Raw genomic sequence first — 13,694 nt, forward strand, 5'->3', positions numbered from 1 at the left:
ATATACCGGTATCATCTTAGTAAATGTAATAATCATAAACACATTGATAATATCAAGTATGCTTATTTAATTATTTATTAATAAATGTTAATAATTATTTGAATTAAATTGATGAAACTTAATTTACAAAACGGTATATGCAATAACTTTTACTTAAAAAGAATGTATGGCATAAGATAAATCAATCTTCATAGCGTTTAAGGACGTAGACGCTTCTCGTACATTTTCTGATATATTGGCATGGTTACATCAACGCACTTCAGAGCATATTCACTTAGCTCAGAACGTAATGGCAATGGCCCTTGTTTCTTAAAACAGGTGCTGTCGAAAGCATTCTGGTAAGCCCCAATCAGTTTGCCTCTTTGTAGCTGTAACTTAGATGTTGCCCAGTCCTTAACAACACCATCACCCACCTCCCAAGAGAGTAGCTTTTGGGTGTACTTGATGCCCAGTGTTTGGCAAAACTTTCGAAGGATTCCTTCTGGATCAGACTGCAGATCGTCTGAATCGATTATAATCGGGTCTCGTTCAATTCCATTTGATATCAAATGCTCGTATAGTTGAAAGTGGTCTCCGTACGCGTAGTCTTTGGATCCGGCCATCTCTAAAACCTCGTCTATACGCTGAGAATCTTCTGACACAACTCTAGAAAAATGTTTATACCATGATTTATATAGCTTTAGTGGATGACGTATTAAAAAGGTGTGGCGAAATCCACTTGTAATGAGGTCATAGTTGGCTGCTACTGGTTGAGACATGTCTTTACAGAACACAACGTCTTTACCTGGATAATCGCCCTCCAATAATGTTTCCTTAACCCATTTGAAAGTAAACAAGTTGTGGTCAAGTCCCATATCTAGGTTGATCTGCGCTGCAGAATCCATTAATTTTTCAAATGACTCTTGCGCTTCTTTTTGCAATACGTACGTACGTTCTGGTCCATACTTCATGGCGCAACGGTATGGTTCAAAGATGATTTTTACGTTGTCCAAGTGGCTCATACATTTTGTAAATGCCGTGGAAAGTGCTCTTGGAATAGTCCACAACATCACTCGCACTTGTTGAGATTTATTGTCAGTCATGTTTTTCGTCAGGATAACTAAAATATGAAATCATATATATTAATAGATAGAAAATGAGTAAGTAGGAAATATTGATAAAAATGTAGGTAGCAGATTATCTAAATAATATAAGAAATTAATTACTTAAAGTAAAAACTTACAAAGCTAAGATTTTTAGTTAATTATTTTTTATAAAACAAAAATAAATGTTATTATCCATTGAAACTTATTTGATAATGCTATCCATACAGAATAAACAAAGTTATTTCATTTCTTTATAGTTATTAAATTTGTATCAATAAACTAAATTTGTATTATTATTATTAGGAACTATTATTATTATTATTATTATTATTATTATTACTATTATTATTATTATTATTATTATTATTATTATTATTATATTATTATTATTATTATCATTATCATTATCAATAAATTATGATATAACCTATTGAAGGCATGGATTATAATAGTTATACAAACGTATAAATAGCAACAGGAATTACATACATTAGGCTTACTTCATTTGAATTTGCTATTTTTAGTTACGAATTAATTTCTTATCAAATTATTATAATATTAAGATTTGTTTACACTATCAAATTTTATCTGACAAAAAAATGTGATGTGCCCATATATGGGCACGATGACGTCATATCACATATCATCAGATTGTATAAAAAAAAGTTGAACTTGATCAACTCTATGATGCATCAAGTTTTATGTGATGCTTCTGTGATGAAATTTGATAGTGTAGACAAACTAACACTATTGAGAATTATGTATTATTTGCAGTAGGTTTGACCACGGAGGAATAAATTGACTATATAATACCATAGAGGAATAAGTTTCATGGTCATACCCTATAATACAGTATATGCTGCTGAAAAAAAATAATAATTGTGTTTGTTTGAAAGGTGTGTAAAAATTAGAACAAAATAAGAACATTTTGAGAAAGAAATCGGCAAAGTCTGGGCAAAATTTTGCTGGTTCTTACCAATCAGCCTTCAGTCTTGCTATCTTATTGCATTAATAAATATCGTAGTATAAACTACTTCTTTAAATTTCAATAAAATAAAAAAATAAAATGTATTAAAAAAAACAAATTACTTGAACAAAAAATGTAACTTATCCCATTTAGTTTTCCAAGATCTTATTTTTTTAAATTAACACAAGCAATGCATTTTTCCGTTATGTAATGTTGAATATTGGTTAGTTGCTGGTGACTTTGAATGAGTAGTATAACACGGTTCCTTTTAGTACACTGCAAACTTTTATTCACACAAACTGTACGTTGGTTACAATCAGCTAAACTCCAGGTTTCAGATGTTAGAGAACCCTTTTAGAGTGGAGTCAGCCCTGTACTTTTCTTCTGTGTTGAATCTAACTACTGACTACTGACTACTGACTACCGACTACTACTGATTCAGTGATATGGGGGTGTTTGCCTATTATACTTTAGGTAATGGGGGTGTGTCTCAAGTAAGTCACCCCATACTTTTAGAGTTTCTGATTGGATCATAGAGAAATTATTTCTCTATGATTTAGTAACTTGTTTACCAAAAAACTGCTAATTAAAATGTATCACAAACTTCAGAGCTTAGGCTCAAAACTGACAATCATAGATTCATAGTGTGAGAAAGGCCAAGTCCAACTGACTAGGCTAAAGTTATACAAAGTCCAGTTATATTATTATATTATCTGTATACTCAAGTTGACCATTAAAACTGTCAAACCAATCTAAGGCATTTATCAGGTGAAGGGTACCGGTATCGATTCCAATGGTTATGAAAGTTAATACCATTGAACCTTAATACTACATTACATCCCTTTCAATTAATTTTTTTTAAACATCCTAACATAAGGTAAAATGTACTACAATGTGTAGTAGGCATAAAGCAATATAACAATTCATTAAAAAAAATTAAATCGTTAAACATAAAAAATTATAGCATATAATACAAGTGGTGCAAGATGAATACGTGTCAATTTCCATCATTTACTCATATTCACTCTCTCTTTCTCTCCATTTTTTTTCTTCTCTAAAAATACAAATGAATAACATTTTTGATTTTCGAGGTTAATCAATCTAATACGATTTTTGCATGTGTCTTAGTCATCGATTTAACATTAGATTGTATTTAAACGTCTAGGCTTGCCATATCCGACGTGATATAAAAATATTTAAAAGTAAAATAACTTTATGAGGAGGAACTTAAATTAACTTTTTTTTTAATTTAACTAAAATTACTTACTTACTTATTTTCTAAAAAATCAATTGCTTCTATTACACGTAGACTTGAATTCATCTAGTCGTGTTTACTAGCAATACACATATGCACTTTAACTCGTTATCGTTTAATATCATCACGTATTTCATAATAATTTATTAGTATACCTTTGTCATACATTTATCCTAAGCATTTCATTACAAGTAAAATTATGTAAATTTGGATTATTTGTACCCATATGAACTTGTATTCAGTATTCATTTAAACTGACGAATTTATCCTCATATTACATATCTTTCATTAAACTTGCATGGCATTAACAACTCGACAAGTAATAAGCTTGTTAATTTAGTGTTGCAATATAAGCTTGGATTATTCAATAATTCATTGATCGCTTCATTACATTTAAATCATAAACAAAATTGTTGTATTCCTCATCATAAAATTATAAACTCAATTTAAATCATTAGACAACATGTCAATATAAATCGTACTTAAATCATTACGCTGTGTATTCACACAATATAATTTCAAGTTCTCAATATTTAAATTCAATATTCGTATCAATTTCAAGATTTCAGTATAATTAAGTACTTCCGCACGGGTTCCAGCCCGTTGCCACCCGGGGCCGTTGCCACCCGGGGCCGTTGCCACCCGGGGCCGTTGCCACCCGGGGCCGTTGCCACCCGGGGCCGTTGCCACCCGGGGCCGTTGCCACCCGGGGCCGTTGCCACCCGGCCTTTTGCCACCCGGCCTTTTTGCCCCCCGGCCCGTTGCCACCCGGCCTTTTGCCACCCAGCCTTTTGCCACCCGGCCCATTGCCACCCAGCTTGTTGCTGCTGTAGACATTCCAACCCCGGTAACTCAAAATTCGGGAGACTCTGCCACCCGGTCTTTCGCCACCCTAGGCCCGTTGTCACCCAGGCCTTTTGCCACCCGGCCTTTTGCCACCCGGCCATTTGCCACCCGGCCCGTTGCCACCCAGCCCGTTGCCAAACTAGGCCCGTTGCCACCCAGGTCTGTTGCCACCCGGCCTTTTGCCACTTTTGGGAAAGTCGAATATTTATATTATTTTGGTGGGTTTTTTTACACAGATTTGTACTAGTATGCCTAATATAGCATAATTTTTTCTTGATTAAATTTACTTTCCAGTTAAATATTTAATTATTAGTTTACTGTATTTTATTTCAAACAATCGTCCATGCGCTTTCTACCACCAGGCAGTGGCGGCTCTAGGATATATCTTGTGGGGGGCTAAGTTGTCCGACAAGGGGACTTGAGCTCGTAAGCTCGAGCTGGAGGAAGGTGTTGAGAGGAGCTTCCCCCTCCCAAATGAGATTTTTTAAAAAGAATATCAACATCTGGGTGGCCGAAAATGGCACTCTCAGACTGTGACAGACATGTGTTGGCTTGGTGTGGGCATATTTGTATGGTCTGACTGCCCGACGAGCTCTGTCTGGTGGGGGTGGGGGCTTTGGCCCCTCCCCCTCCCATTAAATCAAATTTAAAAAAAAAACTGTTCAATTTATAACACTAAAAGAATTTTAATTCATGATGTTCCGCCTTCACAAAAAATGTAAAAAAACATATACACATACACACTAACTAAAAACAGTACAGTACATACTCAGAAAACATATACATACATATGTACGTCTGAATACATACAACGCTAATCAGGACTACTTCACACGTGTGCCTTTCCCGCAACTAATTGTCATTGTTTACAATCTGCCAAGCAATCAATCCATTCATCATTTAGTACACATAGTTTGGCAGAAATGGCCAGGTGGCAACATGCCTACGGTGGCAACGGACCGGGTGGCAACGTTCCGGGTGGCAAAGGGCCGGGTGTCAAAAGGCCGGGTGGCAACGGGCCTAGCTGGCAAAAGGCCGGGTGGCAACGGGCATAGGGTGGCAAAAGGCCGGGTGGCTAAAGGCCGGGTGGCCAGAGGCCGGGTGGCAACGGGCCTAGGGTGGCAAAAGGCCGGGTGGCAAAAGGCCGGGTGGCAACGGGCCGGGTGGCAAAAGGCCGGATGGCAAAAGGCCGGATGGCAAAAGGCAGGGTGGCAACAGGCCAGGTGGCAACGGGCCTAGACCTCTTCTGCACATAACAAAAACAGATAAGGGCTGAGTCCATCCCCTTGTCTACACCCTCTATAATAGGAAAAGATATAAATTCATTAACTATAACCGACGCCTTTGCATCTTCGTATAAGATTTTAACCCATTTCTGAAAAATCTCCGTAAAATTAAATTGTTTAAGAACTTTTCTAATAAAGGTATGAGACACAGAGTCAAAGGCTTTCTCAAAATCAATTACCAGAATAGACCTGGAATGTTGTCGTTTTCGGCTCCATTCATTAAATCGTATGTTGCTCGTATATTTTCTCAAATAAATCTTTCCGATATAAATCCTTTTTGGTGTTCGTGTACTAGATAAGGAAGAACTTTTTTAAACGTTCAGCAATGCAAGATGAAATCAATTTGTACGATGTGTTCAAAAGAGATATAAGTCGGCAATTTTTTAGGAGAGTCATATCTTTATCCCCTTTAGGGAGTAATGTAATGAGACCATGCCGTTGTGTAATCGAAAGTTTACCTAATGAGAAAGAGTATTTAACTGATCTGTGGAAGAAATGACCTATATCCATGAAGAAGAATTTAAAAAATTCATTTGTAAAACCATCAAGTTCATTTGTAAAACCATCAAGACCAGGGGATTTCCCATTTTTCGTTTTTCTTAGACAGTCTTTATGTTCCTGATAGGCGATTGGTGCATCAATAAGATGCTTATCTTTTAAGGTTAGAATATTGGAATTAGCCTTTTCGAATAAATTTTCTATCTCTAGTCTATCTCTGAGTTTAGCCTTCTATTCAAATATAGCCCTTCATAAAATCGCTTAGTTTCTTTTAGAATTGCTTAAGAATTATATAGGGAATCACCATTATTTATAGCAATTTTTCGAAATGTATTTTTTGTATATTGCCTTTTTTTCATGTTGAGGAAGTATTTGGTAGGTTTTTCTCCTTGTTGAAACCAGCGAGCCTTCGCTCTAATCATCACTCCTTCCATTTTTTTCTTTCTGATTTCGTTTAAATCATTTTCTTTTTCCTTTAGTTTTTCTACGACATTCTCTCCATTTTCGTTTTTAAAATTTAATAATCCACTATTTCTTTTTCAATTTTATTTTCTTCATTGTTTGCTTTTCGTTTTCTATTGGCACCAAACTTGAGGCTGATCTAATTTCCATTAACAGCATTTCAAAAAATAATTGATCGTTAATGTTAAATTGGATTTCTTTGTTTAATAAGTTTTCAAAATTTTGTGGGTTGTAGGGTGAGGCAGCATATTGTTTTAGTCTGATTATTAGTTTTCTTAACAAAATTTATGTATTCTATATCTTTTTAAAAAGAGTTATTAAACTTCCAATATCCTTACCTCTTTCAATTTTGTTAAGATCTATTCAGAAATATTTGCAACCCAGTAATGCTACCAAGTTGGTTGTTTCTAAAGTCAGCCACATTTTGGCAGAATCTAAATCCAAGATCTAAAAAATATCAAAAGAGCACAAAAGCCTCTGATGAAAGGAATTACCCCATTTATGAGGTAATACTATGTTGATACAGATAACTTTAAACAAAATACAAAATGAAACAGCAGCATTACTTGCCAGTGCGAATTTTGAATTAAACCAGTTAAGAAAGAACTTGATAAAGCCAGATGTTAATCAGTGTTACATGGGCCTGTGCAAACCATCAGTCCCAATAATACATTTCTCTTTGGAGATGACTTGCTTTCTGTTAAGAAAGTGGGTGAGGAACAGAAAACAGCACGACTAATGAGAAGCCGCTCTGGCAGTGTCAGATACAAACCATATCATAATACTACACAAAGACATTTTTACTCAAGAAAACGAATGAGTCTGGTTTGCTGTCACGACAAAGTGGAAAAACCAGTCAGCATGTTTTTGGCGAAGGGCGAAACAACCCTGTACAACACCTTCAATATCGAGCCCGAGAGCAAAACAAGGCAACCACTTCCCGGACAACGGAAAGCTTACAGCCAACAAATGAAACAGTAGCAAAAGAAAAACCTTCCAGCACATCAAGTGTGCGAGGTAAATCTGTAAGATATTTCAAAATGTTATCTGTCCGCCATGACTACCACTGATTTGGAGTGTATTGGAAGTCGATTGACGTCATACATTAATATGTGGAAGTCTCTTACATCAGATAGAAATATTTTAAAAATTGTTTCAGGGTATAAACTTTATACCCTGAAAATTTACCCTAAATTTATAGATTCAACAACACCATTGCAAAGATATGCACCTCACCCTTAAAATTACAGCCACATGAAATAAATATTATAACCGAGGAGATACAAAGGCTAGCGTTTAAAGAGGTGATTGTGATAACATGTAATGAATATCTTGAATTTATTTCTAAAGTGTTCAAAAGAGAGAAAAATTATGGTGGCTACAGAATGATTCTGGACCTATCTAATGTCGATGAATACATCATCATTTTCATGGACACTTTGGAAATTGCTAAGCAATTAAAAACAAAAGAGTTAGGCCTACATGGTTTCTACACTGTGCCAATTGATGTAAAATCATAGAAAATATTTAAAATTTTAGTGGCTAGGCGCATTGTGGCAGTACAAAGCTTTACCAGACTGATTAATCTCTGGGCCACACATATTTACAAAATTATTGAAACCAGCATTTGGTATTTTAAAAAGTAATGATCATACAATTATGTAATATATAGATAACACATTAATTATTGCACCCACTAAAAAAGAAGCCATTGAAGCTGTGAATGTAACAATACATTTATTATCTAATCTTTGTAATACACCCCATTCACATGGGGCAAAATTCGAATTGAAATGGTGGTTGAAAAAACATACCAAACATGGAAAGTAACACCAGCAGATAAAATCCAACTATGACTATCATTACTGGTGACGCATCTGGTTAAGGATGGGGTGCATCGAATTGCATAACAAACATAAGTGGAATGCTAATGAACAACTTTAATAGCTCGCTAAAATGGAATAAGTTACTTTCGGCTGCCTTTTTGCACTACAATCATTTTTTGCTCAACATTTTCAAATATTCATGTTTTGAAAATTGATAACACTACCGCAGTAGCATATATCAACCACATGCCTGACAAATCATTAACCTGCAATGGTTAATGGTTATGGTTTTCAATTTATAATTTAGCCAAACAAATCTGGGGTTGGTGCATTTCCAAAAGAATCTGGATCGCAGCCCAACAGTTGCCAGGGTAAAGAGTCAAGTGGCTGATGCCAAGTCAAGTCAAGAAAATTTAATGATACGCTGGGGTGGATGTTGGATAAAAATATATTTGCAAGATTGTACACATTGTTTGGTGACCAGACATTGATCTTTTTGATTCAAGATTGAATGCACAAGTGAACACATGTATCCACTTGTGCATTCAATCTTGAATTATTAACCAAACACTGCATGAGATTACGTCATGCTTACAGAAGTTGTTATTCTTTGTAGTTTACACTTGGACGTGTATGTACACTACTGTTACTTAGCTTCGTAGTGTAAAATTTATATAGACCAATATTTTTCCGACTTTCCTTTAGAGATAGCTACTAAACGACCAGGAACCACGAGTCCATGTTCGTGGAATCTTTTCCCCATTACTTCCGCTTTTATAAAAGTATCTGACTGTTTTTTTGAAATTCAGCAAGAATTCTTGATAATTCAGTTGGGACATGTCCAACTAACAATGCCTCGTCCTGATTTGCTTTGTACACACCGACGAAATTCTTGTCATACAAACTTCAGCTTTATCATCTTTAAAAAAATTGTAGCCATTCACCTGTGATTGGTGTCCTGACATTGTGTACACATGTTTCCCCCCCCCCCCTAATGTTAGTTGAAATGTAGTTTTATACACCACATCATCTACACTAGCTTCCGCCATAGTTTATGTTTAACATCGACATGTGTTTAGAGAAGTGGATGTTGAGCAGGTCGTAAAATGTTATTCGTTTTATTTATTTCTATAAATTGCTGAGGCAAAACGCTGGGGGTTTACATTTTCAAGTGCCTACATTAAGCTTAGTAATAGCAAACTACTACTACTACTCTAATATAGTAACCAATAACGTAGGCCTACTCTTATAGTAACCCACCCGAAAAAAAAACTATTAAAAGAATATGTAACCCAGTGATAGGCCTATTATTAGAAGTTTTACGGTATAGGCTATGACAATAGATCAGAGGTGAGACAACTGTGCCTCTTTACTTTAATTAATACAAAAAAAATATCTTAATATTCTTATTATAACCGTTAGTCTTGGTTGGGGACTCTCCCCCCCCCCCTTTCGTTTTCCATACCTACGCTAATTGGCCCTTGGTCTGTTCGGCAGGAGGGCTTAAGTACCCTGCTCCAAATGACCTGGAAAATTATTAGACTGAATACCAAGCCTAGGATTTTTCTTTTTAATGTTGAGAAGCCCAGTATTGGCATAATATAATAACAGTAATCATGGTAACCAGAAACTGATTTTTCTTACCGTCTGTTTGAGAATACTGAATGTAGGAATTGCCCCGGAAAAAATGGCCCTGGAAAAAATAGCCCCGGGAAAAATGGCCCCAAATGACAAGTAGGTAAAAATGGCCCCAATGAAAAAATCTTTAAATATTTAAATACTGTAATAAGCAAGAATTGAATCAATAACAAATACAGTTACACAACAGATGCAAATAATGTACTGAGAGATTATCAGAAAACAACGGCCATTGAACATTTTTTGATAGTTGAAATAAGTTTTAAAAACGTTATTCCACTAACAAATTAGAGGAATGACATGCATACAGTACTTCAACTACCAAAATATGCAACTCATAGATAACCACAAAATTCACTTTTGTTAAGTATCAAATGAAATAACTTTACATGTTATAAACAGTGCAAATAAAGAGTAGTTAAGGCATGTGGATCAATTGTGTGTTTGAATGACAAGTTCATGTATGGGAAAAGGGAGGCTTACTTTACTTAACAAATGTTCTGCTTAGAGTTACTTCAAAGAAGTATTTGTTACTCAAACATTGTTTTTAAAGTAAGCTGAATATTTATAAGGAATACATTTATTTAAGCAACTTATTTAATTGCATACTTGGATTCTACTCCCTACAAGTAAATTTAAGTGCCTAAAACTATACTAAATAATGTAAACTGAGATACTATATTATATGTAAATTATATGGCAATTATGCTAAGAATTAAAATGGCGTGTAATTGTGAGTAGGATCAAATGGTATTGCTAAATCCCAAAAACCTCCCAAAACACACTGTAGAAAACCAAACAATTCAATTGTGATTGACTCACTTGGTATATCAATAAGAAAGTTAAATATTTATAAGAACCTATTTTTGGGTTAAAATTTTGATTTTTTTTTGTGAAAAAATACTTGCAAATACACCACAATCCTCCAAACACACTGCGAACCCCATCTAAACCCTTTAATTACGATTGTAGAACTCTCTTTTCTAAAAAAAAAAAAAAATAATAATAATAATTTGATGTTCATATAAACTCATTGTTTGTGGGGTTTACCAATACCCGGATTGAATTTCTGGAAAATTGTGATTCCGCTTCCTTGAAATTGGCCCCAAATAAATTATTTTAGTATTAATAAATGCATGATTTATGTTGATTTATTCATTATGTTGTTGCTATTTGTTAACATTTAAATGGAAAAAAAATAAAAAGTGTTATTCATGGCTTTTTTTATCTTTAAATATTTTATCATTGAATATTTAATTTCTGCAAAAAGTAAAATGTAAATGGCAATTTATTTGATGTTAGATTCCTTTTAAAAACTAAATTATTTCAGCTTAAAAAAATGCATATAATGATTTTTTTTTAAATCAGTTTTAATACAGAATTTTATTATTGGGGCCACTTTTACCTACCTGTCATTTGGGGCCATTTTTACCGGGGCCATTTTTACCGGGGCCATTTTTACCGGGGCCATTTTTTCCGGGGCCATCTTTTCCTTGGCCATTTTTTCCTGGGCCATTCTTACCGTACACCTCTGTTTGAATAGGTAGAGAATGGTAACCTACTCAGATTCTGCCTTATCGAATGGAATTCTTCAAAGGCCTTATTACGGTAGTCCTATGACTAAGCTAATCAACGCCTCCGAACAACAAATTTTACAACAATGGTAAAGCCCGCCCCTTAGATATTATTGCTCTGGTTTCACAAAACGAAAACGTTAAAACATACACAAACACGTGCGCCCGTGGGACATACACGTGTGATTGTAGACGCGCGCGTATTCTGGCTCTGTTCTAATTGATCAGTTGTTAAATTTGAATGACACTCCGGAAAGGTATATTGAACTTTAAGCCCTCGAAGCACCGTATTACATGAGTGACACAATATGAACCTCTTCCTAGTGTAGCCTAGTAAAGTAACTTTTGAGCTTTTTCCCTTTTAATTTCTTTTTCTTTCGAAATTATTATCGGCAATTGGTAGTATTTATTCCACACGGTTTGACTTCTAATTATCAAATAAACCATAATTTTATCGCATATCACCTTAATGGCAACTCGCAGCATCATTATAGCTATAGTGCCCTTTGGAGGGTGAACTGCATTATATTTTTTGTTTTGATATACAGTAATGACATTACTATTAGTCAGTTTAGATTTTTGTAAATTCAGCTTGTCATTGAACATTATATGCCTGTTAATTTGCTTGATACTTGATGATTGGGAAATGGTTAGGCCTCATCAATCTAGTCATGCCATAGCCTTGAAACGATTCATCAGGGCAGCCAATACAGCAGCTTCGAGGAGAGAGTTCCAAATGTTCATTATTCTTTGGGACCTGGAACCTTGTTTTTCCAAAAAATAAAAAAATAAAATAAAATAAATGAAAAAAAAAAAGATGCCAAATCATCTCCAATTTTATGGTAATCAAATCACTTAATTCAGGAACCAGTTTGGTCGCACTTCTTTGAACTTTTCCAGGATCGATATCCAGTTTATTTTTCATCATTATGAACGCACCAAATGATTTTTGAATGCCACCGATCAGAAAGTGTATGTTCGAATATATATATATATATATATATATATTATATATATATTGGAATATATATATATAGGCATATATATAGGCCCTGTCTCTTATACACATCTAGATGTGTATAAGAGACAGGCTTAACACCTTAAAAGTTTAATACATTAAATTTAGTACATTAAACCTTAAATCAAACCATGGAGCATAAAAAGTAGAGTTTAGTTGTGAGAAAAATCACAGGATTTATGTTAAGATTATATTGGGGATATTGGGGTAAGAAGCATCAGCTCCACTCAGTAATAAACCACGATAATGCGCTAATAGTAGGCCCCTAATAAAAATTTACTTTCATAATATGGGCCTACAATTTCTTTGTGATCCAATAGTGTAAAACGTTTACTACTCGTTCTTCATGAACCCACCATCGGTGCCGTATTTGTTAAGGTAATATAATACTTGATTGCTGTTATTTTTCTACACCGTATAATCCTAGATAAAATCAAGTCTGTTCAGATGTCAGTAATTTGGAATTAATCCTAAGCCGGAAGACATTTAAAACCTACCCGACGAATGTATTTCAACCAAAGCTAGCCCGACTTTTCATGAAGCTAAACCGGTTCTCCCGGGAGTGTTAACGAGACGATATTCCGAAATCTGAATGCCGTTCTCATAAACATACAGACCGGTATTTAGTTACTGAATGCGGTTAATCGTTAACGCTGGATACTGAAAGTGGAAGATCTATAGTGGATATTGTTTCCTTATCCTAAGACAATCTTTGTCAATTACAGCTGAATCAAATCCCAAGGATCCTTTAGTTCGTTAATCAAATTAAGTATTATCATTATTGGATTTGTTCCAGACATTCCGAAATCCTGTTTTAAACCTTTTCAATGCTTGTGTTAACGAAAGTGTTGAAAATTACAATAAAGGGTTTTTTTTTTCTCTCCCCTTTAAAGTGTCTTTTCAAAGACATTTAAAGAGACCTACCGTATATATTGGATTCACTTTATGGAAGTCGTTCTTTTAGGCAGGGGTGGCGCCAGGATTTGCCCGACAGGGGGCCGAGGTCCCCGACGGAGGAGCCGGTGCCCCGACGAGGTGTCAGATTTCCCCGACGAAAGCAAAGTGGGCGTGGTCGAGCTTCGATTAAAAGGTTCCGAAAGTGTTCCTGGGGGAGAAGCCCCCGAAAATTTCGACAATTTAGGGGTTTCAAAGGCTTATTTAATCGATTTTAGAGTCTACTAATATGTAAAAAATACATATAATATTTTTTTTTCTCCCCGACGAATTGTGCTTTTTCTC

The 13,694-nt window shown here is 35.0% G+C and overlaps 2 protein-coding genes across 2 annotated transcripts in view; one reads left to right on the plus strand and one right to left on the minus strand.

Annotated features, from left to right (window-relative positions):
- LOC117125109 (A disintegrin and metalloproteinase with thrombospondin motifs 3-like) overlaps positions 1-13,694 on the plus strand; it is a 40,285-nt gene that overhangs the window by 10,962 nt on the left and 15,629 nt on the right. The window lies entirely within an intron of this gene.
- LOC117125110 (branched-chain-amino-acid aminotransferase-like protein 2) lies at positions 7-1,081 on the minus strand. Its single transcript, XM_033271503.1, has one exon. The coding sequence runs from the start codon at positions 1,047-1,049 to the stop codon at positions 198-200; it is 852 nt and encodes a 283-aa protein (XP_033127394.1). The 5' UTR covers positions 1,050-1,081; the 3' UTR covers positions 7-197.

Source organism: Anneissia japonica, unplaced genomic scaffold (assembly GCF_011630105.1).
Source record: "Anneissia japonica isolate Jap-2015-1 unplaced genomic scaffold, ASM1163010v1 scaffold9_len2422644_cov172, whole genome shotgun sequence".
Classification (NCBI taxonomy): Eukaryota; Metazoa; Echinodermata; class Crinoidea; order Comatulida; family Comatulidae; genus Anneissia; species Anneissia japonica.